A 21,688-nucleotide genomic window follows, 5' to 3' on the forward strand; every position below is an offset into this window, starting at 1 on the left:
CAAAGTATGACGGATGTTTTATTGACTACTTGAAAGCAAACAAGCTGTTGACTGACATACAGGAAGAGAATTGATCAAAAATTTGCAAAAAGCACAAGAAGCAGGACCAAAAGTTTTCCTTTGGGGGGCACTTTTGCCAAGCTCCGCACATTAAGAAACATTCAAAAGAGCAAAATATTTTCTCTTCGAACCTGAGAGAGCACAAGCGTGTGAAGACAATCTCCTCAGCAAAGTTGTTTGTGCTCTCTGAGAAAGGTTGAATTCACTCAAAAAATTACATTCAGAACAGATCAAGTGTATTCGGAAATGGATTTCTATCAAAAACTTTGTCCTTTTTCAAATGTCTTACCGTTCAATTATTTGTAACTTTCCTCCGTCACGTTCAATGAATGTAAAAATCCAAATTTGTCTTTGAAAAACAAAAAAAAATGAAATGTTTTGAGTTAATCCTTACCCTCAATTTGTGCATATTTTCCTTGTGCGTTCTAATTGCAGTTTAACACTTTCCTCCAATGGAAGTGGCTTAAAACCTCCAAAAAATTCAAAACATCTCCGATCCACTGAAAAGACGTAAAATCCACATTGTTTATTAAACCAAATAAAATCATGGCAGATTTAAACATTAAAAATTTCTAAACAAATATTTAAAAGATAGACTTCTCCTGTATTTTTTCTTGTATTTATAATACTGCAGCTAATACGGTTATCTGAGAATAAAAGCCCAAACTACCATAACGCATGTGTAACTTCATAAAATTAAGGCAAGTACTGAACAGAGGAAAAAGCAGTAAATGGTAGTCAGTTTTCTTTGATAATAAAAAACATTGTTGTGCTACTGACCAACATACAAAAAAAAAATCTTAAAATAGTCTTTTTACCCCCCAATTTAAGAACAGGATAAGTACTGAGAACCTTATGTTTAAAAGTGTTTTTTTTAAACAGACTTTGAGTAGTTGTTGTTGTATTCACAATATCCAAAAAAAGTTGATCTGGGCTATTATACAGGTGTTGCACACGAATAATATCACCGCCAAATTACACGGATGAAGTACATACGTCACTGAGGATCATTTTTTTTCTTTCTTCTTGAATCCCACGAAAAGGAAGCCTCGGCGTCTTTAATTAACGATTGTTCCCATAGGTCTCGTACGATTGGACCCTCTAAATCGACGACTCGTTCAAACGATTGAGACGAATGCGTTGGATGTAACTCACATTGGCGGGGCTGAAGCGGCTGGGGGTGTAATCCGGCGAGGCGGCGTGGCGGGCTGGGCTGAAGCGACCCGATGGCGACGCGGGGAAGCTGGACGGAGAGCCGGGGGTCTGATGTTGTGTTCCGACTTGCCGTTTTAGTACCGCGGGGCTGGGCCAGCTGGAGGCGGGGGCGATAATTGTTTTAGTTTGAGTAGCGTGGATTGTTTTAAGGAAAGGTGTTCTTCGAGTATACTTACGAACCTTTGAATATCTGAGGAAGAGTAGGACTTGATTGTGCTCATCCATTTGTGAACGCTGGGATATTTTTGGATGTCCACTTCGACGTCTCCAATTGCAGTCAACACATCGCAGTCCAACTTGGTAGGAGAATCCCTAAAAAAAAAAAAAAAAAAACTTTTATATATTTGAATAATTAGTTTTCCTCGAAGTAAAACCAACATTTGTAATACAGACGCTCCCTTACAAAATAACTGGATTAAAAGCTCTGACTATTCAGTTTTTTATAGATTTAAAACAATGTTTACTTTAGCATTTTTTTCAATATATTTTTAGATTTTGCAAAATTATTTTCGAACTAAAAACAGAAAAAAATGATTAAAAAATGACAATAATTGATTTAAAAGGGGGAAAAAAATCAGGAAATGTAATATACATCTGTACTCTTCATTCTAATTTGATCCTAAAACAGAAAGTCGGCACTCATGATTAACTTTCCCGGGCCACACAAAATGATGCTGCGGGCCAGATTTGGCCCGCGGGCCGCCACTTTGACACACGTCATGTACCGCAAAGCTTGGTACTCACCCATCAATAAAGAGTCGTCTACCAATGGGAGATACAGGAATCCTGGCAGAGAAGTCATGGGCATTTTCTAAGGACTTATAGGACGATGCCGACGAGCCCGAACTACTCAAATCTTTCCCTCCGTGATCCCACGATTTGGACCTGGCGCACAAGTTGCGCACTCCCAAAGCCGTCCTGCTCGTCCTATCCGGGCTGTCTTCGTCATCGTCCCGGAAGAACTCTTGTGAGCTTCCGCCGCCGCCGAATCCCTCCCCCATGTCTTCTCCCACCAAAGTCTGGCCGATGGACAGCTGCTTCAACTCGCTGCTCAGGTCGGCCCCCATCGGAGGAGCCCACGCACTCGTTGCTCCGACACCACTCCTCCTCTCCTTACATCCGTCGGGGCTATCGGGCGTATCTTGAAGTGACATGCGCTCGAACTCCGCCTCCAGGTTGGCGACGGGCGAGCGTAGGCCGGAAGACGGGGAGCAGCGTAAAGGTGGCGCTTTATCTCCATTGGGAATCCCTTCTCGGGAGGATCCCATTCCGTTTTTGCAGACGTCGGGCGATAGCAGTTCGTGCTCGGCCGCCATTTCGATGAGGTCGTCGCCCCGGTATTTCAGTGCCATTGGCATGATGTGAAGGTTGTGACCTCCCACGGCGCCCTTGAGGTTTTCCATGGATGATGCAGAGGAGGTGATGCTGGTGAGTGCGGCGTTTTGCCTATTTTTCATCTCCTCAAGGCTGATGTCCTCACTTTCATCCAAAAAGGCACCGACAGAGATGGAGTTGCAGAACTTCTTGGGCTTGCCTGCAATGGTGGATGTTGGATTAGAGCAGGGGTGTCAGACGGAGTCAGTTTGGTTCGCGGGCCACATTCATGCCGATTAGATCTCGTGTGGGCCTGACTATTTTAGATATAATATTTCGATTTTTTTTTTTATAAATGGATTTAATGAACTGGATTAAAATCCCTGAATATTCAGTTTTTTATAGATCTAAAACAAGGCTTATTTCAGCTATTTTAAGATTTTACAAAATGATTTTTGAACTAAAAAAACTGAAAAGATGGATTAAAAAAGTACAATTATTGATTTAAAAGGGGAAAATCAGGAAATGTAATATACATATTTACTCTTCATTTGAATTTGATCCTAAAACAGAAAGTTGGCATTCATGATTTACTTTCCCGGGCCACAAAAAAATGATGTGGCGGGCCAGATTTGGCCCCCGGGCCACCACTTTGACACACGTGTGGCTTCCACAGACTGCCCCCTTGTCAATTTCCCGTAAAATATATACGAGACCTGTTGCCACCGCAAATTTTTCCTATATTGTCTCATACACTGCACATTGCTTAATCTAGCAATATAAAAGTGAAATACCAAAGTACCTGGTGAAGGAGTTCTAAATCTGTTGCTGGTCTCATTTTCCCCTTCTTCACAAGTCTGTGCAAATAAATCCCTCTTGCTTAGGTACTCTTCAAGTTGTTTAAGTCCCTTAGTTGACGACAGATCTGCAAAATCGCCGAGGAAATCCCAGTATTCTGCCCATGGGCAGCCCATCTCATGGGCCAAATCTCTATGGGATAAATGGGAATGAAGATAAAACAATTGAGAAGGATATTAAACATGTGTAGTTTGATTAAAGTGTAGAAAAGTGGTGTATATGCCACAATTACCGTATACTTTGTATTGTAAGTGAATTTAAGTAAGTATTTATAGCACTACTAATAAGAACGTTGCATATAATTTTGGCGATACACATCATGTTATCATAGAGCACTTGCAAGTAGTCTTTAGAATTACCTGCCAATGCGCTCTGCGCCACGTTCAGGGTCTGATTTGAGGACGTTATGGAAGTGCTTTGCTTGATTCCGAGGAGGCGTCTTCCAGGAATGGCGAAAACCTCCTGCCTGAAAGGGAAAAAAAAGACTGATGAGAGTTGTTGAACTTCTATTTGGTAAAAATGCTCGATGCAACATCATTGAATAATCTCGCCAAAATAAAATCAATGCTCTTACTTTTGAAGGGCTGAGTGGACCGGCAAAAGCTGTGACAGTCATTAGTGGATCCAATGGGCTTTTTGCATGCCGTTGGATCAGTGAGAGACTTTCCGAGGCTTCCGGTGACCAGGGAGCACCAATGATGGGCTGACAGGTGTTGTCAGCTGCCCTGAGCAATGGGATGTAGCAGCGATCTGTAGGCAAGCATTGACATGCTGTTACATGGACAAATCCAATTTTCTTGTCCATATAGAACAGGGGTGGGCAAACTTTAGGGCCCGGGGGGGTCACATTGACTTTAAAAAATTGACAGATGGGCGGGGTCAACACAAGATACGATACATATAAAAAAGTGCATCCGTTAACAGTACATATGAAACATAAACAGAAAAAAAGAACTTAAGTATTAACGTACTCATCACTCCTCATTAAAGTAAAATGTATAAAATACAAAGTCATGTAAAAAGGAATGTATTAAAAAATATTAAAATGTAAAAAATAGATAGAGGGGCTGTAAAACACAAAAAAACAAATAAGAGTGGACAGAGATACTGCCACTGGCTTCTGCATGACGGCGCCATCTTGGAGAAAAAAAAATATTATTTTGGACAACGTCGGCGGGCCGGATTAAAAATCCAAATGGACCATATGTGGCCCGCGGGCCGTAGTTTGCCCGTGTCTGATATAGAAGGTTTCCAAGTTTTGCTTTGTCCTTACCTTCCAAATAGTTCATTATTTTCTGTTTGACTTCAGGTGTTGTGTCCTTTCTGCTACAAATGATCTATGAAAAGAGTCAATCAATCACACACACACACACACACATCATATATCCAGCTGTCACAATCCAACTGTTACCGAGATTAGCAGGGGAAGGAATGTGCTTATGCTATTCTAAATTTAGCCTACAATGGGCATCGAAAGATTGCAACCAAAAGTTTGGAGAAGCTAGTCGAAAGGTCACAACTTCTTAAAAACTCAGACAAATGATACACCAGGTTGTTTCTCCTAAAATTTAGCACACAACATGTCATTTTCATTTCGCTTTGGGTCATAATTAATGACTAAAGACTATTTTACCATGACACCACAATCTGGGCACACACATTTGATCTGATTATCTTGAAGTATGCATTAAAGTACATCTTGAATGAGATGTAATAAAGTAAAATATAATAGAAGAATGTCTGTAGCAGTAAAAAAAAAATCTGTCTTGACTACCTAATAGTTTTGTTGTTATTAAAACCAGGAGAAGATTTTGCTAAAAATAAAAAGACGTACATCACATGGTTTCTCGCCATTACTGTTTTTGCGGTTCTTGTCTGTGACAGGATGCGAACATAATACATTGACCACATCTGGACATCCAAATTTGCAGGCAAAGTGTAGTGGTGTTTCATAACCCTGTCAAATATTAAAAAGAAAAGTCCAAAATGAATGATTTGATTGATCAAACCTATTTTTCTAACCACAAAAAACAGAAAAACTTACGGCCTTATCTGGAGTGTTGAGGTAAAGATCGACAATATAACGGATACGCTTTTGCAACACGTCTTCTTGGTCATCCGGGTACATCAGACGCAGAAACGCTGGGTTTTCCAAAGTATTCAGTAGAAGTTGGACGATGCCTGCTTGGTTTTCCTTGGAAGCAACGTGCATTACGTTGTACCTGCATGCCACCTGAGCACACATTGAAATGCAACAGTTTGAAGAAAATCTCTTTTTTAACAGTGAATTGTTCCTAATTAAAAAAAATGGCTTAAAATTGTCGTGGGACACAGCAATTAAGATTACAGTTATCAAAACAATTGTAATTCCTCATTGTTTTGCAACATCTTAGTCAATTATTATCCTTCCATTATTTTTGGTAACCTGGCTTCTACTAGAGGCCTACTAATACTACTACTAATACTACAACAACTTGACCTCTCTGACTGATCTGAAGCCCCCAAACCACATTTTAGGATAAACTAGAACTAGGAGAACTTGCAAACTCTACATATAAAGTCCTAATCTGAGATTTCTGAGTAGGGAGACATCTGTGCTAACCAACTTGACCCATCACAAGCCAGTTCTTTACCAAATATGGTAATGAAGTTACATTAATGTTTTCAAAGGCTAAGAATAACAATCCAGGGTCACCAATATAACATTCTACTGCTTCCTTAATTCGCTTCATCCTAAAAATAGACATTTAAAATGTTCTTATCCTAACAAAGGTCGCAGGGGTGCTAGATATAGCCTGCCCCAACCATCTATGGGCAGTATTTATCTTAAATTGGCCACTGTGTCGCCCTAAAATTGACATAATCCAGTCATTCGGTATCAAAAGAAATGTTGTACAATTTCACCTGCACAATTGTAGGGTTATCCCCTGAGCCAATGAGATAGCGTGGGTTGTTCCAGACTATCTTACTGAAGGCTGCTTCATCTCCTTTCTCCACCGATTCTCTCAGTTTTGTCGTCAGGTCCTGGGTGTGTGGGCTCTTGTGACTGTTGGCCCGCTCGCTGTTAGTGGTATCCACCTCCATGACGTCTAGTGTGTGTAAGAAAGACAAGAAAGTAACAGTGAGGACAATGCTTAGGTCCAAGGAGCAGTTAATACCTTTACATAACTCATTTTAATTTCAACATGAACATTGTCTGCTAAAAAAAATAGAAATATTGTATAGAAGAATTAACAACACAGCAAGACACCAATACAATAATCGAGTTAGTATTAAAAGAAAAATCCCCCTGAGCAATGTTCCTTCTTAGCTGCGCACATGCGCAATTGCGCACTACTCTCGTCTTCTCTGCGCAGCAGCAATCATATGGCGCGTAGTAAATAAAATCCAAACGTTTTTTTTAGCCCTTTCCCCATGATGGCGCTGTTTACGCGGCAGCCAGTGGCAGTAGCTCTGTCCACTCTTATTTTTTTCGTGTTTTAAAGCATGTATTACATGAAAAATTAGAGGGAACATTGCCCCTGAGTTATTTAAGCCATTTCTAAAGCATTCTGTGAAATATAAAGCTTTGAATACTGTACCTTTAGATGTAGATACACAGGGCATAGATTTGCTGGGAGAGAGAAAACATTCAGACATCCCCTTCGCAAACTTTTCCGCATCCTCACGGTTGGAAAAACGATTGAAGCGTGATCCTTTCATTTCTTTGATAGCTTGAAGGGCATCCTTCTGATCTGTATACACAAGTACTCTTTCTACAAAAAAGAAAAACAATAATCCGAGTAAGTCCTTGTACCGATTTTGACAAGTGAGTATTTTCTTTCCTATGAGTTCTTACCATTCCGACACAAAATGTCTTCCAATTGAACCCCATAGTAAAAAGATGGGGATACTTGCTCCACTTTTGAAAGAGTTTTCTTTTTGCATTGAGACTTACATATCTCCTCTTCTTCGGGTGGGTTAAGTCCTACGCCATAGCCAAAATCCGGCTCCTCAATTGGACCGCCACTTTCTCCAGCGGTCGTGTTGGCACACAGTGAAGGTTTGACATGTTCGACCACCTTATCGACGCCGTCTCCATCCCGTGCCGAGGGACCGTTGTTGTCTGCTCCGGCGGCGGGGTTGCTGCTCTCTGACCCAGCAAGCTTCCGCGCCAACTTCTTTTCAAGAAGAGATCGGGTAGTGGCTGTGATGGCGACGCACTTGAGGTCTGCTTTGGCAATTTCCTCACGTAGCTCATCGGCAGTTAGGCCCTTCAACCGGATCAAAACTGCCTCCATTCTCTAGCTCCCTGGGGATCAGCAGAATACACAAAATCATTTGAGATACTCTCTGCTTTTGGCAATAGTATTGAAAAATCTAGGGTAGTATTTCTTAAAACAATTCAACTAGTGCTGGAGCAATTGGATTAGATGGAAAACATTTTTTTTAATTAATATGCACTCATTTTCTCCCTACAGAAAAATAAAAGGCTTGCTATGACAAAGCGCGTATTATTACATAACATTGTAGATCTTACCAACCTATCAACAATCAAAAAATAAATAAATACATGTTGAGCTGGCTAACCCGGTGATAAGTGTAGCTAGCATAGCACATCGGTTTTGATGAAATCCTGCCTATTACAAAGAAGCGGAAGCAATTCAAACAACCTGTATCCATATTGTGCATGAAACACATCATATAAATATAGATATTTGTTGATGCATACGATCGTATTAGTCGATTCATCGCATGCTGTCACACCCAACTGTCATTTAAGGTGGGTTCTTAGGCTCCGACATACAAACGTCTTCCGGGTGGTGATGCCGATTGAAAACATACAAAATCTAAAAGTGCATCTGTTGACAACTTGGAACGAATGAGTAGTGATACTCACAGAGCACCATGTTTTGTATTTTACGACGAGGTTTGGTAGGTCCTTGTTAGTTTTATACTAATAAAGTGTTGCACAGACAAAAAGCTAGGGACGGTCTGATAGTCTCGTCTCATTGTTTACAACGTATTCTGCGCATGCTCAGTTTGGGAGTGCGAATGGTACGGTCAATTGCCGTGGGATTTTTTAGGTTTAGGCAAGCAACTCATAGCAATGTACTCATAATTAAAATGGGATATATGCATATGGGTGCTAATAATTGTACTTAGTGTATGTATGTAACTTAATGTATGCATTTTAATTGTATATTCAATTCATGAGTCTCGTTGTTCTCGTCTTAGAACTTCACTTAGTGATGAAACGTGTTACTCTTAAACTGATTCGTACTCAGCAAAAAGTACACATCTCCAAATTTTACTCGAAGGACAAATAAGAAAAGTGGCAATAAACGCCAACGATCAAAAGCTCAAACGAAAGTAAAATGGAGCCTGTATCTGACAGATGATCATAACAATAACAATAATACAAATAAATCTGGCTCACCCCGATACAAAATAACTGAAAAGCGTGTTGGGTATACGTGTTTGAGGCTCTCGTACTAACGTTAGCGTCTTTGCAAGATAACGTTTGACCTAGTATTACCCACGCTAATTGTGTCGTGTATTGGCATTGTTCTTTGAACAATAATCACATGGGAAATGTTGGATGATACAGTGTAAAAATATTAAAGACCATGCCCACCTCCGCCTCTCCTCGGCTGCTTGCTGCCAGATGGTTTTGAAATACAGATAAAAAGGACCCAACGTTGTCCAACAAAGTGCCTGAGCAAAAATGACGCTGATTAAAAAATGGGCGTTACCACCAAAGTTAGATCAAATACATTTTTATGGCAGGTGATGATTGCAATATTTGATATGTTAAAAGAACATTTACATTTTCAATTTTAGTAATGCTTCATGACAATGAAAATTCAGAAAGAAATTAAATTTGAAACCAGTTCCTTTAAAATACTCAAGCGCTGTTACATATCTTAAATTAACTTATACACCCTGAACTTACAGCAACAAAAAACATCCTCATTGTCAGATGTTTAAAATTGTACTGCAAAAAAAAAAAAAACATCTGTAACAGAAAGAATGTATAGAACGTGTCGAAATAATGTTTCATTACTTTTTTTGTCTTTACACAATTAAACATGTACTGTTAATTTACAATCACACAAAAAGAAATATATATTAAACTCTGGAAACAGTTCACTTATCCAGCAGTCATACAACAAGATTAGTATATATAACTCCAGTCACCTTTTATCACCAAGTACACAAATAACACCATAAACACCTGTTTTTGTTGGTAACCATTTTTGCAACATGCAACTTGCTTTCTTCCATTTGGATTTCAATCAACAGGCATGCTGTTAGTTAGACATAAACCCTCTGATTGACAGATTTTCCACACTCAAAATATATTACATTTTGCACAGACCCTTATCAAAACACTACGCTCATTCAACCAGATTCAGTTTCATTACAGCATTGTAAAGGCAGCACAATAAGGCTTTTTCCATATACAAATGACAGCAGACCAGTCTAGACAAGACAACCAAAACTTAAGAAATAATGTAATTGTAGCGCTAAAGAACTTCTGGTTGAACGGTTACAACAAAAATGAAGACCTACTGCATTCTTTTTTTAAAAAAGGCAACTAAAGTGTTTTAGTGCGCATGACCTCATGACAAGGTGCAATGATGTCCCACCACCAGCTGCTGCAAAGAGTAACCCTGTTAGTGAAATCTTAACTGTCATAAGCCAGAAATAATAAAAAAAAAACATTCAAGCGATTGTGGCTTACTCACAAAACCTTACATATTTAAATCTTGTCAGTCGATCATTAAATTATTAGGAAAGGCGTACTAAAAACCTTGAGACCAAATATGAACATGTGACAGGACAAATAATAATAATAATAATCACCCGAAATTATTACACAGAAGGGATTGTGTGTCGTGCTACCGAAAGTTCAGAGTGCCTTAAATTTTAACAAATTAGAATATCAGGGGTTGTCTTTATGTGGTCGTATATTTCTTTTAAACTCTTAATAAATAATACAGTATAAAAAGCTCGAATCAAGAATAAAGCTGCGGTATAATATGTATGACTCTGGTAATTTCTGCAAAGACTGAAAAACAAGGTCAAATGTTGATAGCCATTGTTGAAAACTGGAATAAATGGCTAACAATGCTTTTGTGGATAAAACTCCACTGTTATTATACCCCAACAAAAGGTTTGCTTTTAGGGCTGCTGCTGTTCTACTTCATTATTATTTTCCACCACGTTGTTGTCCAGTGACCCCGATGTATTAGAGATGTCATTTGGAAGTCCCAGTTGAGCTAGACCTTCCTCTGTGTTTGGCCATGAGCTCATTGACTCGTGCACTGTTACCGTGTGCTCCTCCATCTGCTTTTGGAGGCTGTCCATCTCTTCCCTAATTCCCCCCAAAAAATAATAAAAAGGTCAGCACATTCCTATGTTAGCATTAGAAATAGTATTTCAAATGACCAATGTCTTACTTGAGCTGCCGTAAGCAGTTGTGCAAGTTGTTGAGGGGCTCCTTATTGACCGAAGTTGATGGTTTGAGCAACTCATCCAGCAGGGAAGCTGGAACTGGGCAGTCTGGGATCTTTACTGGCGTTACTGGATTGGATGGGGTCCCTTCAGTCTTCAGCTCCACCCATTGCTGTTGAAACAATATCCCAATTTTAGGGAGATAACTATATATGTATATAGCTTTCTTAACCCTTTGGCTGCTCAATACTGGGAGGATTTGTGCTTCCCAAAAATTACATTGGGCATATATGAAGGTACTATAGAGGTTAAAGAAATGAATGTGCCTATTCTGCATCACCTTCCTGAGACGGTTCTGCTTGAGATCCTGCTTCAGTTGCTGGTTTTGTAACAGAAGGGTCTTCATGCTGTTTTTCAGTTCCCCTACTTTAGCTTGTAGCATAAACTTGTCTTTCCTTGTACCACCCAATTCCTCCTGGATGGTCTCCAACTCTATCTTTATATTCTGTGACAGAAAAGCTTCAAATAAATCCACTTATTGGGGGAAAAAGCACATTTAAAATGTCTGCTTTGCTCACCAAGGTGTTTTTTTGTTTGTTTTGTTTTAATAAACACTTACTTGCAAAGCTGTTTGTAGGCTATCCAGTTCTTTTTTCTGGCACTCCTCCATCATCTCCAACTGTTGCTTCTGAGTTTCAATCTCCCTTTGTCTCTGTTCCACCTCCCACTTAAGGTCCTCAACCTGTGAGTTGTCAGCATTAGAATTTGTTTGATTTTAAGTGGGGTAAAAATATGGAAATATCATTCAACAGCAACACTTTATTATTCAAAACCTAACAAGTCCAACCCTATACCGACAGTCTTATCCAAGCCAATGACGACAGTCCCTTAAATTGTATGTAAATAACGATAAAAGTCTCCACACCTCTTGGTTAGTGAGGGGCTTTTTGGACAACTCTTCATCTAACTGTTTCTGGAGGATCTGAAGTTGGGAATGGGCTTCAGCTAGCTCTTCTTGGAAAGTGGAGACCTCTTGAGCATGTTTTTCATCCTGGGATCTGTAGATAAAATCAGTCGTAAAAAAAACAATATTTTGTTTGCTAAATTCCCCCCAAAAATGAAAAAGAAAATCACAGTTTACTAAGACATCGTGTAAAAGGTGCCTTATATTTTTGCTAAGCAAATTTATCAACCAGCACATGATATATGAATGTTTAAATATCTGTATTCTTCTCTTTATTGTATGCTGTATTCTTAAACAATGTAGTTTTCTTACTGTAACTTGTTGGCTTCATGTTGCAGCGCTTTGACCAAGTCTTCTTTGGCCTGCAGGTCTTTCTTAATCTCAGAAAGTTCCAACATGGCAGCCCTGTAGTGTCTCCTATTGTGTGCTGCTTCAGCTTTTGCTGTTGCCACCTACAAAGAAACATAAAATCAATAATTATCAACCAAAAAGTCACAATAGTAAAATTGACCAAAACTGAGAATTTATACCTGTTCTTTAAGATCTTTGACTTTGTTTTTTTCTTTTTCCAAAGCAATCTGTAGAGTTTGCACCACTTGCTTCATTTGCTGGTCCTCCTCCTCTTTCCGTTTCAGAACAGCTTGAACCTGAATAAGCAGATGTTTAAAAGAACTATTTCACTATTAAGATGATTCTTCACAATTCTGCAATTTCAAAAAAAACGACACATAAGACAATTCCATCTCTACTTATAACACCGACCTGCAAATTGAGCTGTACAAGATCAGCCTCTCGTTTTGCTAAAGCAGATTCCAAAATATTGGCATGTTCGCGCAATGTACCATTGGACTGTGTTAGTCCAGCCAATTTCCCTTTTTCATGTTCCAGTTCAAGCGCTAACTTCTTGTTGGCGTCTTCTAGTTTTCGAATACGCTTCTTGAAGCATCGGGACTCTTGAAGCTTTGGGAAAGAAAGATAGCATTGGTTTAATATTGTTATAACCCCGACATAAACATCGGCATAAGAATGTTAAGATAGTCCACATAGTTGATGGCACACCTCATCTTCTAACTCCATAACCTTCTCCTGGTACTCTTCTAACTCAGTGGAAGTGAGGGAAATAACTTCCTCAAGCTCCTTTTCTAACATTGCTTTACTTTTGGCCACAGCATGCAGCTCCGTCTGAAGTGATTCAATCTTCTCCTGCGTAACACACACAAAGAGTTGGTTCTTATCAGTATCCTATTGCTTGTATTTTCCATTAATTTCACTTTTACGAAACAGAAAACAATTCTGCAAATGTAAATACAGTGTTCCCCCGCTACTTCGCGCTTCAGTTAACACGGACGCAGAGCTTCGCAGATTTTTTTGGAAAAAAAAAATACAAATATTACATTGAAACAACATATTTTACAGGGTTTTTTTGTTATAACATGAATTCCACTCTCTCTACCCGTATTCTATATGGTGTGCTGTATACAGGGTTTTTTTTTAATTAAAAAAAATAATACAAAATAAAATAAAAAATTTGAATTACATTCAAATTAAGCATTTTTGAAGGGGAATCCCTACTTCGCGGAAATGCACTTATCGCGGGTGGTCCCGGTCCCCATTAACCGCGATAAGCGAGGGAACACTGTATATCATATGCTTACATCCTAAATAAGTTTTGCTTTCAAAACCAGTACTCAAACTCAGAATCCCAAAAATATTTTAACACTATTTGCAAAACAAACATACCTTTAATATTCCACTGCAATAATAAAGATTTACAGATGAAAACTATTAACAGCACATATTTTAATGTGTGATCAGGCACCTGCAATATGTGGTCGTTTCCTCCATCTGACACCAGAGCCTTGAGCTTGACTAATTCAGCCTCAGTGGTCTCCTTGTCAGTCAAGGCCTCTTGCAGCCTCCTACTTAGGATGCTGACAGCATTCTCATACGCCTTGTGTTTGACCTTCATCTCCTTCTGAGCGCTGGTTAAATCAGTCCCCAGGCGCTTCATGCGTACTTTTTGCTCCGAAATGGCTCTGTTTCAAGCAAAGGATAACATTGAATTTCAATAAAGGACAAGCTTCTATTAATCGCAAGCAAAATTTTGTAGTATCACGAATCGGGTTGAAACCCCACTAAAATGCCAATTTTGGTCATGAATCATATCTATAATTCTACAAATAAACCTGAAAAATATGATCATAAATAAAATCAAACAGGTAGAAGTTATTTAAGTGTCATTTGCTTAATCAGGAGTAGGACTCACTTTTTAGCTTCAGTTTCCATTTTCTCCACTTGTTTCCTAAGAGTTTCATTATCTTTTGTTACAGCCACAAGCTGACTTTGATCAAACTGCAAAGACTGTAAAATAGGGGAAGAAAATATAAATCAGCACCAATTTCCCTAAACTTAACACAATTTAAAGTGCTTCCAATGACCTGAATCTGTTTTTCAAGTTGGTCTCGTTCTCCCTGAATGTCTTGCAGATGACTTTCCATGTTATTCATCTGTTGTTGGACTTTGAGAACTTCTTTTTGCAACCGTGCCTGTTCCAATTCAGCCTTTTGCTTCTCTCCCTGAACCTCCTGAAGTTCTTGTTTTAGATCCTTCACTTCTGCGAGAAGACGTTTTTTGGTAGATTTGAGCTCACTGATCAACTGATCTTTGGAATTAGCATCCCTCCGGTATGCTTCCACCATGACCTGTGAAAGATGTTGCATTATTTGTGAGATTTTTAGCCGTATATCACAGAAAAGTCATTTTATTAATTATATAGTAGCCTTATACATTTTCAAATAACCAATCTTCTTTGTCACAGCTTTTGATTGCAAATCAAACAGCATCCATCATTTCTAAAAGTCATTTTATTCTAGACATGACAGTAATTCAGCTCCACAATAGACGTGTCCTCCCACAAAATCAAAAGGACTGGCAAGATGGAAGACGTGCATTATAATGTTATAAGAAAACGCAAATTTTGCTTCTGGTCCATCAATTTTACTGACATTTTTTTGGACTTGCAGAGAACTATAGTGCCTGAAATTTGGTTTGCAATAATATTGCAAGAAGGGGCTTATAATAATGGATAATTCTTTTTGCTGATTTTACGTAAAATTAAGAGCGCGCTTGCTAATTATTAAAAAGAAATAAAATCCAGATTTACCTTTTGTTGTTGGTACTGTTCCTTCAATTTTTGAGCTTGTTTTTTCAGAGAGCAATTTTCTTGCTGCAGGTTTTCAATCTAAAACATAGAAAATGCCATAGTACTTAAATTTAAAAACAAAAATCAAAACAACTACCGTATTTTCAGGACTATAAGGCGAAACCTCAATAAATGACATTTGATTTTTTTCCCATATATAAGGCGCACTGGATTGTAAGGCGCCGTCTATTTTGGAGAAAATTTAAGACTTTTAAGTGTGCCTTATAGTCGTAAAAATATGGTACACATTTAATCAATGAACCTAAAAAAAAATACAATCATATTCAACTAAAAGTCCAATTATAAGTTCAATCACAATTTAATGTAGGACTGCTTAAATAAAATCTTTCTTAAAATGTTATGCTATTTCAGGGAATCTCAAATCAACAATCTCAACTAACATTTCGTACCTGGTTGGTTTTGACCTGAACCTCCTGTTTGAGTTGATCCAACACATCAGATGCCACCAAGACATCTTCTCCAAGCCTTTCAGCATTTTCATCAAGTAGGTTCTTATCAGCTCGGGCAGTCTGCAAAGCTACTTCAAGAACTATCTTCTCATTCTGGAGGTATTGGATAGTGTCGTCTTTGTTATTGCTTTCTGCCTGAAGCTCAGCCAATTGGCTTTCCAGTTCTAGGTATCGAGCCTCGAGATGATTGATTGACTGCTCTTTGGTATGTAAATTCTCCTGAGTTGTGGTCAACTGTCGCATCAGCTCCAGATGTTCTTTCTGGAGAGACTGCAGCTGGATGTCCTTCTGAGAAAGGTTCAACTTGATCTAATGAACACAAAAAAAATGTCATTGTTTGGGACTGATGAGCAAAAGTTAGAGGTTGGCGGTAAAATTATTGGAAAAAATTGAAATGACAGAAGAATATCTACCTGTTCAAGTTCCATTTCCAAATCGCTGGCTGCATTGGCTAACTTTATTAAGCGCTCCCTTTCTTCCTCATACTGTTCTAATTTGTGTTGGAGATCATCCTCCACCAAAGTCTTGGCATCTTGGATCTGCTTGTAAGCAGCTTCTTGAGTCATCATGTCTGCCTATATCACATGGAGCAGAAGATCCACAGTATTAAAAATAATCTCTTTAGTTTAAACTAATTTTCAGACCTGCATAATCAAGTTAAGTACAATTTGTTTGCTATAGAATGGACGCTAATTTGTAAAAAGCAAAGAAACAATATAAGTACGTGCTAGGCACAGAAAAATATAAATAATATTGCAATAAATTTGAAATAAAAGCAGAATACTTGATAATATACCTCAATACTCTGCAGCTGAACCGCAATACGTTCTTTTTCTTTAATTGAACGGTGTTGCGTCTCAGTCAGTTGATGGGACAGGGTTACATTCTCAAGCTTGAGATGTTCAAGAACACCAGTCTGGGTCATTTTTCCAGCCTAAATTGAAAGGAAAAAATGTGAGAACCATTCTATGATGTACATGTCATAATAAAATAAATCAAACCCAATGTACCTGCATGTCAGCCATTTCATTTTGCAGTCTCAACCGGGCCTCCTGAGCCAAACCGAGCTGTTGCTGGTACCACTGCCTGACCTGCTTGAGTGAGTCAATTTCTGCCTGGGATGTTTTCAGTCGACTTTGCAAAGTACTGCGTTCAAGCTGGACTTGTTGTAGTTGACTCTGAATACCAGCCATTTGCAGTCGCATTTCCTGAACTGTACATAAATAAATACATATTACATAAGAATAAAAGTCATTTTTTGGGCTAGGAATGATGAATAGGATTATGAAGTTGACTCAGTGTCACCTATATTGTCCCTTGACGTGAGATTCTTTTGCAATTCCTCCACTTTGCCCATCAGTCTATTGTACTGGTCTTCAGCCACTTTTAGGTCATTGCAGAGTGATGCCAGGCTGGCATTTTTGCTTTCCAAATTACCCTGGAGCTCCATCATTGCCTTTTCTAGTTGGCTGCAATTGTGCCGTAGACTGCCAACTTCTGTCTTGAGGACATTCTGCTTTTCTTGGCTAAATTGAACCTCTGCTTTCTGAGCATGCATCTGAGCGTTGACAGTGGCAAGTTGAGCCTGGAGCTCTGTTTTCTCCTTCAGGGCCTGGGAGAGACAGCAGATAATTGGAATGATTCACTATTTCCAAGCAAAAGTCATAATTCCAAGATGGAATTTAGTGTTTACTAGAGGCCAAACTTTGGCATGACCATAGGGTTGGGGAATTGGAAAAAAATAGTCACAACTATGAGAGCTTTTACTATGGTTGGAATAACTCAATCTCAATGATACAATTGTGCAAAGCCAATAAAGGAGTTTATAAATTCTCACAAACCTGATTGGCCTCAGAAGACAAAGATTCCAATTGTCCTTCTAGTCTCATTTTTTCCTTCAGCACCTGAAGCATTTCATCATGGCCCATTACGGAACTCTCCAAAGAGACACTGAAAATGAAAAAAATAAATAAAAATCAGTGTTACCATCAAGATGAGACAAACAAAAAGTGAAAATGACTTCATCACCACCCAAAAAATACCTGCTAGAGAAGCTATCTCTCCGACTGCGTGGTTCCACAGAACCTTCTTGCTCCATCTCCAGAAGTTGCTGCTCATCACTGGCGGCTTGCAAGACCTCATGAAGAGAAGGAAATTGACCCATAGCCTCAGGAGCAATCTCCTGTCCTTCAACCATATAAGTCCCCTGTGGCTTATCCATGGCAGCAGACAGCATGGAATAGGTTCCCCTGGTAGACACACTGCTGTAAGATGAGCTATCACTATCATTGCCATCATTCCCAGCTCTTCCTGCAGATTCGCTGCCATCAATTTCTGAGACAATTTCGCCGACTTGCCCTTCCCCCGACCGTGACGTCACATTGACCTCAGATACAGTGGACACTGTGCTGACACTGGAATGGACGGAACCCGCCATGTTCTCTGCGGTCTTCATTCCGCCACCAGCGTCATTCTCTGGAGATTTGTAGTCAGCCAAGGAGTGAATCTTGCTCGTACGGGATGTTCTCGATTTCTTTTCCTTGTTGAGTGGGATTCCTAAACTACCCAATTTAGGACCACGAGGTACACTGGTCCTCAGGAAGGAATACTCTGTAGTCATGGCAACTGTATTAGCTCTGGGAAGACCCTCGGGGTGCAGCATTAACTCTGGATCAAGGGTGCTGAATGGCCTGTTTTTGGGTGTACGATGAGACTGAAACAAAAGAAATATTTGGTGGTAGGAGTTTAGATAAAAATAAAAAGAATAAAACCAAAAATGCTATGTTTTGAGGAGTGTGTCATACACTGATTGCAGCCACTCTGAGACATACATAGATGTCAATTGTGCTCCAAGAAGAGTGACTATGTGTTTACTCACCCTCTCCTTATGTCTTTGCACTCTGTATTGTTTCAGCTGCTCTTCCAGGCGCCTGCGAGCCTCCAGACGAATTTTCTCCTCATTTTCCATCTCCAATGAAGGCTTCTGATTGGCTAAAGAGCAAAAGGCAACAAACAATAATAATATACTTGTGAATCACTGCATAAGTATCATGTGGAATTCAAGATTTGTAAAGAAACCACTTGTGAGCACTTAAAAGTTTTAAAGGGGGATATCTGCATGGTTAAAACATGCAAAATAAAACAAACGCTATCGTGCATTTTAAATGAAAACCTACAGAAATGGTGTCAAATTGTTTTGTTCACGGTCCACATTAATGACAACTAGATCTCATGTGGGCCGAACATATTTATTTTTGGCCCAAAGAGTTAACCTACTTAACACTACAGAAAAACCCTGCGGGCCAGATCGGACCCCCTTAGCGCACAGGTGTCAAAGTGGCGGCCCGGGGCCAAATCTGGCCCGCCGTATCATTGTGTGCGGCCCAAGAAAGAAAATCAGCACTGCACTTTCTGTTTAAGGATCAATTTAAAATGAACAGTATACATGTATATTAAATTTCCTGATTTTCACCCTTTTAAATCAATAATTGGATTTTTTAATCAATTTTGTGTTTTATGTTAATTTTGTAAAATCTAAAAATATATTTAAAAAAAAGCTAATATTAACATTGTTTTAGATCTATAAAAAAAATGAACATTCAGGGCTTTTAATCCAGTTCTTTTAATCTATTTATAAAAAAAATAATAATAATGTAATGCAAAAACATGCATGTAGAGAATGGGGCATTGGCACCACAAATTTATGCTTACACAAATCTGTCTCCTGCAATGGCATACTGAGTCTGAGCGACTGCAACGCGTCACTCGTGTGACTCGTTTCCTCCCCAGCACCACGCTCGGATTCAAACATCATGGGTGGAGAAGCAGTCACGCCCGCAGATGTCTCTTGATTTTGCGCGTTGACCGGCGAATCGGTGCTTTGTGAAAGGTCTTTTCGGGGCAGGGTACCGTTAAAATGGGTACTCCCAGGAGTAGGTTTGCCCTCCGATATTTCATCTCCATTTGGCATCACATTCAAGTCGACTGGACCTGAAATGAGCGAGTTGCAAGGAATGTGAAAGAAAGTCATTGTTTGTATTATGGACTAGAAAAACAAAGTGAATCTCTTAGCAAACTGGCTGAGCAACTATGGTAAGTTCATCTTCTGACTCAATAGTCTTCAGGCTATGCTAAAATGTTTCATTGTAATATAAACCAATAAAAGCAAAATGAATGATTACTCAATAAGGTCTTGTTACTGAAGCATGTGTACACTACACAAAATTGTGTGTTTTGCGGACTAAATATTGTCTATTTGCCATTGAATTCAATGTCGGCCATTTTTTGTTCAAGAATACCTTATACCCGGTTAAAGAATTTTAAAAATCTACTGTTAAACAGACGTTTGGAAGACTGGAATGTTAAATAAAAAATAATGACTGGTTGGTGGTTCCAAATATCAATGAGTTAGTTATTCCAGTTTCAAGGTATGCATGTTCATTCTTCTCTTTTCAAAGAGTAGAAGACGTGTTAGTGGAGTAGTGAGCACTTACCATTGAGAATTTCCTTGGTTATATTTGGATTGCCATCGAGCCTTTGTTGCTTCAAATGCTGCTGACTTTCAGCCTCCCGAGATGTCAAAGTGCTGTGATCTGGATCAGCATTGATCTCCATTTGAGCGGTGTATTAATTTTTAATGGCCATTATCAGCAAACCTTCCTTCTGGATCATCACTGGTTAGAAACACAATACCTGTAATATCCAGAGGATGACAGTATAATGATAAGAGAACCTGATGTGTTTGTGTCATATATGACATATATGTTAATCATAGGAATTATGTTAATTACGTTAAATTAGAATTATATAATTACAACACTTTTATTTTTGAAGTATAAAAACAAACAGATACGCATCGTGTAAAAGTCAGTGAAAATGATTTAGTTATATAGTGGATTGGAGCCTTTTCGATTTACATTATACCCAAACGCCCATTTGATTGACCAGTGAAACTGAAGTTTACGACTGAAACAACAACAAACTAACATAGATGCACAAAACAGGCAATTACTACCGAAATAAAAATGTAAAAAGATCAATTAGAAATTGAGGGATCTAAGAAATGCAAAGTAGTGTGGCACATTTATTTATTATTGCTAGACTAAACGCTAGCGTTATGTTTACGGTAGCTGAGCTGTCAAGCTAACATGAAAGTTGCTAACTCGGTAGCTGGAGTAGTCGGAGCCCGTGCTTAGATTACTTTTCGTATTTACATTGATTTTATTAATAAGGTGTCCCATCTTGATTGATTGAGACATCGACGAGTTAATAAGACAATGACACATTGAAGAAGTGCATTAAAATGAGAATGAAGGCTCACCAAACCAGCTGCGCCTTCTACTACGTGGCTGTTTGCGTTCCGACTGTGAAAAACTTCCGTCTGGAAACACTGAATGTGAACAGTACTACCGATCCAAATTATGCATGATTTAAATAAAATATATATTAAGAACAAAGCACAAATGATTAAAAATCTATTTACATTACATTATGTAATACTTTACATTTTTCGGATGTCTAAATACTAGCCAGATTTAAGAAAATTTAAGGTATTTTAGTGGAGAAATTCATATGCATAAAGCCTGCTGTGTGGCCCACCGAAAGAAGTCTCTGACGCAAGATGGCCGTCAATAACTTACGCCGTCGACTACCCCTTTAATTTTCTTGCCTTAAATATTTACTGTGTACCCGACAACAGCACCCTCTAGTGGAATGAATATCACACAAAGCCGCGCTGTTCAATATGCATCTGTTCAATGTCAACATAATACAAAGTTTTGTAAATAAAACTATTCTTGGAGTTGATCCTGTTACATACTTTCCGAGTGACCTTACCAATTTCCTCTTGTATTTCACTCCAAATAAGGCGTGTCATTTGACCTAAAGTGAAATGAAACCATTATTGCAAGAAAGTACCACAGTTTGTGAGTATTTTCATTGTTAGCGATCTCCATAGAGATCTAGTGTTTATAATAACATGAACATAAATTCCAAATACCAGTTGATCTCATAAATCAATTAGTTTCAGGTGATGAAATCATGCACGGCATCATATCTTGTGTTAGAATAATAATAATTATTATAATAATGACACGCTGTAATTAAGAGCAATGAGCATAAAACGGGTTGCGCGTGGTTCAAATTGTTTTGTAATGAAAGATTTGT

General features: G+C 38.8%; 2 protein-coding genes across 5 annotated transcripts; both read right to left on the reverse strand.

The window, feature by feature from the left end:
- Nucleotides 1-9,131, reverse strand: LOC144195981 (ankyrin repeat and LEM domain-containing protein 2-like). Of its 3 annotated transcripts, none has more exons than XM_077715930.1 (14): nucleotides 9,065-9,131; nucleotides 7,286-7,738; nucleotides 7,029-7,202; nucleotides 6,352-6,536; nucleotides 5,492-5,680; nucleotides 5,282-5,404; nucleotides 4,721-4,784; nucleotides 4,022-4,197; nucleotides 3,807-3,913; nucleotides 3,392-3,579; nucleotides 2,020-2,809; nucleotides 1,456-1,587; nucleotides 1,216-1,372; nucleotides 1-560 (listed from the first exon to the last, which is right to left on the reverse strand). In XM_077715930.1, the coding sequence occupies exons 2-14, from the start codon at nucleotides 7,725-7,727 to the stop codon at nucleotides 486-488; spliced, it is 2,802 nt and encodes a 933-aa protein (XP_077572056.1). In that variant the 5' UTR covers nucleotides 7,728-7,738; nucleotides 9,065-9,131; the 3' UTR covers nucleotides 1-485. The 3 variants fall into 3 exon arrangements, with proteins under 3 accessions (XP_077572056.1, XP_077572055.1, XP_077572057.1); XM_077715929.1 differs by lacking the exon at nucleotides 9,065-9,131 and adding an exon at nucleotides 8,327-8,459; XM_077715931.1 differs by lacking the exon at nucleotides 9,065-9,131 and adding an exon at nucleotides 8,159-8,266.
- A 439-nt stretch (nucleotides 9,132-9,570) lies between these two features.
- Nucleotides 9,571-20,897, reverse strand: LOC144195857 (golgin subfamily A member 3-like). 2 transcript variants are annotated; one of them, XM_077715709.1, is made up of 24 exons: nucleotides 20,844-20,897; nucleotides 20,017-20,215; nucleotides 19,235-19,513; nucleotides 18,402-18,514; nucleotides 17,566-18,236; nucleotides 17,365-17,473; nucleotides 16,829-17,135; nucleotides 16,534-16,736; nucleotides 16,320-16,457; nucleotides 15,937-16,098; nucleotides 15,464-15,832; nucleotides 15,015-15,092; nucleotides 14,290-14,553; nucleotides 14,118-14,212; nucleotides 13,671-13,887; nucleotides 12,911-13,054; nucleotides 12,614-12,811; nucleotides 12,382-12,498; nucleotides 12,164-12,303; nucleotides 11,813-11,945; nucleotides 11,507-11,629; nucleotides 11,228-11,392; nucleotides 10,893-11,059; nucleotides 9,571-10,807 (listed from the first exon to the last, which is right to left on the reverse strand). In XM_077715709.1, the coding sequence occupies exons 2-24, from the start codon at nucleotides 20,135-20,137 to the stop codon at nucleotides 10,615-10,617; spliced, it is 4,506 nt and encodes a 1,501-aa protein (XP_077571835.1). In that variant the 5' UTR covers nucleotides 20,138-20,215; nucleotides 20,844-20,897; the 3' UTR covers nucleotides 9,571-10,614. The 2 variants fall into 2 exon arrangements, with proteins under 2 accessions (XP_077571835.1, XP_077571836.1); XM_077715710.1 differs by having other exon boundaries at nucleotides 20,017-20,196; nucleotides 20,844-20,879.
- Nucleotides 20,898-21,688: the final 791 nt, after the last annotated feature.

Source organism: Stigmatopora nigra, chromosome 4 (assembly GCF_051989575.1).
Source record: "Stigmatopora nigra isolate UIUO_SnigA chromosome 4, RoL_Snig_1.1, whole genome shotgun sequence".
Lineage (NCBI taxonomy): Eukaryota > Metazoa > Chordata > Actinopteri > Syngnathiformes > Syngnathidae > Stigmatopora > Stigmatopora nigra.

Excerpts from the sequence above, each read along its gene's own strand:
- LOC144195981 (XM_077715930.1), bottom strand. The coding sequence starts at position 7,727 with ATGGAGGCAGTTTTGATCCGGTTGAAGGGCCTAACTGCCGATGAGCTA. Across the intron at positions 4,785-5,281 it reads ATGGCGAGAAACCATGTGAT|ATCATTTGTAGCAGAAAGGA; the intron begins GTACGTCTTTTT and ends CTCTTTTCATAG. Across the intron at positions 3,914-4,021 it reads GTCCACTCAGCCCTTCAAAA|GCAGGAGGTTTTCGCCATTC; the intron begins GTAAGAGCATTG and ends TTTCCCTTTCAG.
- LOC144195857 (XM_077715709.1), bottom strand. The coding sequence starts at position 20,137 with ATGGAGATCAATGCTGATCCAGATCACAGCACTTTGACATCTCGGGAG. Across the intron at positions 14,213-14,289 it reads AACTTGAAAAACAGATTCAG|TCTTTGCAGTTTGATCAAAG; the intron begins GTCATTGGAAGC and ends CCTATTTTACAG. Across the intron at positions 11,393-11,506 it reads GCCTACAAACAGCTTTGCAA|AATATAAAGATAGAGTTGGA; the intron begins GTAAGTGTTTAT and ends TTTCTGTCACAG.